The sequence below is a fragment of the Nicrophorus vespilloides genome, unplaced genomic scaffold (assembly GCF_001412225.1).
Source record: "Nicrophorus vespilloides isolate i.1.1-1 unplaced genomic scaffold, Nicve_v1.0, whole genome shotgun sequence".
Classification (NCBI taxonomy): domain Eukaryota; kingdom Metazoa; phylum Arthropoda; class Insecta; order Coleoptera; family Silphidae; genus Nicrophorus; species Nicrophorus vespilloides.
The window spans coordinates 161430-167200 of record NW_017097912.1 but is presented as its reverse complement, the minus strand read 5'-3'; the positions used below and the strand labels follow the sequence as shown (position 1 = coordinate 167200).

The following is a 5771-nucleotide window of genomic DNA, read 5'->3' as shown; positions in this document are numbered from 1 at the left end:
CACAAGGAGATCTCCCAACTCCACCACCAGTCCCAGCCGCCATCCAAAGGGCCATCGACTACATCCTTGCCCACCCACAACAACCGGAACACGTTCGCAAATTCTAAACGCTCACTCACAATGATACCTGGAAACTGCTAATATTTATGACTTTTGTACATAAATAAAAGATAAAAAAAATATTTTGTTTTAATTCATTTCAATCTCAACTTTTCATAAAGGATAACAATGAATAACCGCGAAAATTTGCCGTAAAAATGATAACTAATCAATTATTTTGATAAAATCATTTATTTTCATTTTTCATAAAATTTAAAGAAGGCTGTAATAGCGAAATGCCGTATATAGAATATGAGTATACTGTGAAATTTCGATTCTCAAAAAAATCGGTTGACGAACAAAAATACATTTAAAAACTCAGTTTTTGAGAAGAACTTTGTTTCCACAATGGACAACCCGACCACCCAGATTTCGCCATCTTCAACTTGGTTAATCAGTTGATCAGTTGTACACTGTACAAAAAAAAACTAAAGTAAAATTTTGACCTTATTTTATTTATTTATAATATTTATTTTTCTATAATTTTATTGTTGATACTATGTATATTGGTATTAATATAAATTCATTGAATAGCCGCTAATACACATCGATCTTCCAATGCAAGCAAATTAAATATTCAATAGACTAATACCTCGTATAGTACGGTTAATCCTGATTGAAGCCGGCTTAAAAGCACATAAAAATAAACGGCACAAAAGAAAAAAACCGACTATTTATTTATAAATAAATAAATTTGAGTATTATTTTTTTTTAGAAATATTTTCTTAAATAACTAAAAGAAATGCTCTTAAAGTTCTTACTATTTTTCAACATAATCTATTGATATTATTTTAATTTGAATTTGTTTAAAATATCAAAATTAATTAACAGTTAGAATTTTCATATTTAAATATAGATTTTAAATATTTATTTAAAATATAAAATTAGAAACATTGAAAGTCATGAACCATAAGGTAGACAAATTTCTACATTAAAAAACCTGTACGAAATATGAAAACAATGAATGTAACTTCAATTGCTTGAATCGGCTCAAATCCGAGCCTGGTAACAAATTATTGTATATACAAAAAAAATCGTTTCTTCTGGACACTTGTATATTATAACAGATATGTGGATGTTGTTCATCCGAATATGCATATGTTTTTATTTCTTTGGAGTTATTTAAAATCTTGCTGTGCGTCGATTAAAGATATAGAATGAAAAATTATTACAACTTAATCTTAAGAAACTGGAATTTTTACACATTTTTGAGTCGTCTTCCTACTTCCTATCATAAAAACATGATTACATTTTTGAAATTTATTTTAATGTTTCATTAAGTGCGGAAAGCCAACAACGTATTGTATATATATAGGAAAATATATGCAATAAATTATATCTATAATAATTAGTATAGTTTCGTAAAACTATAACATTTCAATTAAATTTTCAATTTTAAATTAAACTTAAATAGTGCAACTTATGTGGAAATTAATCGTTGATTGAAAATATTTTCACCTGCAATGTAAAACGAATAGTAATTTTATACAAAAAGTACAATTTAAAATATATTATTTGATTATTCTATTAACATGAAATAAAAGTTTAACAAATTGCATGCCCAAATTAGTACCAATAATAAATTAAAAAATGTTTGATCATAAATAACGCGTTGGTTTATTAAAGATAAAAAAAACAGCTTTCGCTTGACATTTGATGTATGTATTCTGGGAGCTATAAATTGGAACAATGATGAGTCAATGATCACAGACGTCTACTGAACCTATCAGAAAAATGTTCTTCAAATTGGTAAGTTTGCAATTAGCATCTGCGGTTTTGTCGTAATTTTAAATGTTTGTATTTGCGCAGACCGTAGCCGTGTGCCTTTTGGCCGCCGTCTCCTGTGACGTCTCGCATTTGCGCAAACCATACCAAGGAGATGACTCCCAAGTGCAGATCCTTCGTCAAGAATCCGACATCAACCCAGACGGTTCTTACACCTTTGCGTAAGTATTTTACTAATTTTTATTTCTTATTTACATGTTAATATTTGAATACTTGCAGTTACGAAACCGAGAACGGCATCTCCGCCCAGGAGCAAGGACACATTGTCCAGATCAACAAGGATCAAGTAGCCAAGACCGCCCAAGGTTCCTTCCAATACACCTCCCCCGAGGGTCAACCCATCAGCATCCAATACGTCGCTGATGAGAACGGTTACCAACCACAAGGAGATCTCCCAACTCCACCACCAGTCCCAGCCGCCATCCAAAGGGCCATCGACTACATCCTTGCCCACCCACAACAACCCGAACACGTTCGCAAATTCTAAACGTTCAGTCACACTTATACATGGAAATTTCCAATATTTATGACTTTTGTACATAAATAAATTTAAAAAAATATTTTGTTTAAATTAATTTCAATCTCAACATTTCAAACAGGATAACAACGAATAAGCAAAATACAATAAAAGTTCCAGGAAAATTGTCTGCAAAGCTTATAACGTATCAATTATTTTTATATAAAAATTTAATTACATTTTTCACAAAAAAAAAATAAAGAAAACCGTTATAGCAAAAAGCCCTATAAAGTGTATAGGGTGTATAGCGAAGTATGAGTATACTGTGAAATTTCGGTTGTCGAAAAATCCGGCAATTTAGAAACTCAAATTTTAAGAAGAACTTTGATTCCACAAAGCACAACCTGACCATAGACCTGACTATAAAAATAGTGAAGTTCAATTTTCATCTTATTTTATGTATTTATAATATTTATTTTTCTATAAATTTATTGTTGTTACTATGAATATTGTTATTATTATAAGCGCATTCAATTAATTCGTTTAATAAAAATATCGAGCTTCCAATGCAAGTATATTAATTATTCAATAGACTAATACCTTGCATAGTACGGGTAATCCTGCCAATAACCCGAACTTGTTTTTAGTTTTGTCAATTAAAACTTACAATGTTTTTCAATTTTCAAATCGAAATATTCTGAATTAGGACTAATCGAAGCCGGAAATAATTTCTTAAATTAATAAAAAAAATTCTCTTAAAGTTTTTAATATTTTTCAACTTAATGTATTGATAATACCAAAAAATATTTTCTTCTAGACACTTGCATCTTGTAACCAAAGAGTTAAACTGGTACCGAACCGAAAATCGATATTAACAGGATTTTTTAATAGAACCGTAAATTATTGTTTATAATAGTTATTATTAAATTACTAGAGTCAATAAGAAAAAAATAAAAAACGGACTTTAGCCAATTTAAAAATAAACGGCTCAAGATTCTTTGTTAAAACAAATATAAAAATAATAGTTGTAGAATGAGTTACTGTTCTATCACTGTAATGAGCGTTGATTCTTACATAATAAATTTTATATTTAATAGATAAAATAATGTGTGGCAATTTGATGTTCAACATATCTATTTAGAAAACTAAACTTCAAAATTTAAAACAATATTACAAAAATTAAATCAAATTTCGAACAAATTCTATGTGAGCTAAATATATTTTATTGTTGACTTCATTTTTAACTGCTATAATTATTTACTTCACAATATTGAAAGGTAGAAATACAAAATGCGTAAAATACACAGAACTGATAATGTGTAAAAACAAACTTTATTATTAATTGTTGTTATAATTAAATATACATTAAAATATACAAAGAGAATAAAAAAAGAAACAAATATGAAAATAAAAACACTAAAATTATTAAATATGAATATATCTATTACGTTTAAGAATATCGACGTTTAATCTATCTCAATTATTTCTGGTATTATTGGTATCCATTGTACTTCCTCTTCATCGATATTTTCTTCTTGCAAACTTACACAAGGAGTTAATTCTTCTTTGCTTTGATTGTCGTTTTTATCTTCATAAGTAGAGTCTAGAAAAAAGGTATTCTTTGGTGTGGTTACGGTATTTATACAAAAGTTCTTTAGTTCTTCTTCAGGTGAGAATATGAGTTTATTCCTTGTTGTCCTGTTTGTGGTAGTTACACATGCATCCTTTGGTTCATCTTCCGCTGAGAACACCAGATTCTTCCTTGATGGCCTGTTTGAGGTTATACGTAAATCCAATGGTTCTTCTTCAGGTGAGAACATCAGTTTCTTCCTCGATGACCTGTTTGAGGTGGTTATACATAAATCCAATGGTTCTTCTTCAGGTGAGAACAAGAGTTTCCTTTTGCATCTGCCATCGTAAGAGGTCGTTGGTAAATCCATGTTGTTTTGCATCTTCTCTTGCCACTGAACAACTAACTTGTTTTTGAAAAATGCTTCACCAATATATACTTTGTACATCCAGAAAATTATTTTATGGACAAATCGTAAATGAATTAAATGGTATTTTTTCAGAATTCGGTAAACCTGAAATTTATAATATATTCTGCAAATTTCCAAATAAATGGAAAAATGTATGAATGCTATGAGTATACCTGTAAAGTGAAGGACCTCACCCTCACTTCTTTACCTGACAATAAAATAAAGCCTACTTTCCTGGAATTTCAATCTTTAATTATTGTTATTTCGCTCAAAAATATTCCTTGCTATGCTAATAAGCAAACTGCTTCTGATTGACGCTAGAGAAAGATATTAAATCATTTCTAATACAAATTTTCGTTATTTTTGTTAATGTAGTATTCAGAATTAATCTCAGCTTATAGAAGCACCTTTGTCATGAAAATCATATAATCTAACCATGTTTTGCCATTAAAAACATTGACAAGTAATAAATAATTGACTAGTTTCAACATGGTTTGAACACACTGCAATTACAACCGGAACTGAACTGAAATTTTTAGACGAACCTCTGCTTTTAACAAAAAAATATGGATATTGTTTATCCGATTTTCCTATGTTTTTATTTCTCTGGAGTTATTTAAATCCTTCCTGTTCGTCGATTAAACATATTGAATGAACAATTATTACAACACATTTTTGGGTAAGAAGGCGATCATAAGAACATGAGTAAATTTTTAAGTGCGGAAATCCTACGGTCAACAACGTATTGTATATATATAGGAAAATATATGCAATAATATAATGGTTTCATGAAACGATTATATTTGAATTATAATAATAATAATTAATATTGGCCAAACATCAATATATAAGAAGAAGAAAAAAAGTACAATTTATACATAAATAAATTTTAACATACAATAAAAAAAATATATAACGACCGAGGTATATTTGAATTAAATTTCCAATTTTATATTAAAATCAATCAGTGCAATTTATATTCAAATACTAAAATAATCGTTGATTGAAAATATTTTCACGTGTGATGTAAAACGAATAGTACTTTTATACCAAAACGTAATTGCTAAGTAAAATTTAAAATATATTATTATTAAATGTTAAGAATAGCAGCAGATTCACAGTGAAAGGAAATAGTGGAATCACATAGCATCAATATACTACTGAAATTAACCTTAAATTTACTCATTGTTCACATTGATGAACAGATTGTGAATAAAATTATACGACATAAAAAAGATTATTTTTATTAACATGAAAAAAACTTTTGACAAATTTCAAGCCTAAATTAGTAAATAATAAATTAAAAAATGATCTTAAAATAAACGTTGGTTTATTGAAGATAAAAAAAACAGCTTTCGCTTGACATTTTACAAGCTGTATGTATTCTAGGAGCTATAAATTGAGACAAAGATGAGTCGATGATCACAGTCGTCTACTGACCGCATCACAAA

General features: G+C 28.6%; 1 protein-coding gene across 1 annotated transcript; it reads left to right on the top strand.

The window, feature by feature from the left end:
• Nucleotides 1-1833: 1833 nt before the first annotated feature.
• LOC108561353 (larval cuticle protein LCP-17-like) lies at nucleotides 1834-2371 on the top strand. Its single transcript, XM_017919239.1, has 3 exons — nucleotides 1834-1848; nucleotides 1909-2045; nucleotides 2104-2371. The coding sequence occupies exons 1-3, from the start codon at nucleotides 1834-1836 to the stop codon at nucleotides 2369-2371; spliced, it is 420 nt and encodes a 139-aa protein (XP_017774728.1).
• Nucleotides 2372-5771: the final 3400 nt, after the last annotated feature.

Excerpts from the sequence above, each read along its gene's own strand:
- LOC108561353 (XM_017919239.1), top strand. Across the intron at positions 2,046-2,103 it reads GACGGTTCTTACACCTTTGC|TTACGAAACCGAGAACGGCA; the intron begins GTAAGTATTTTA and ends GAATACTTGCAG.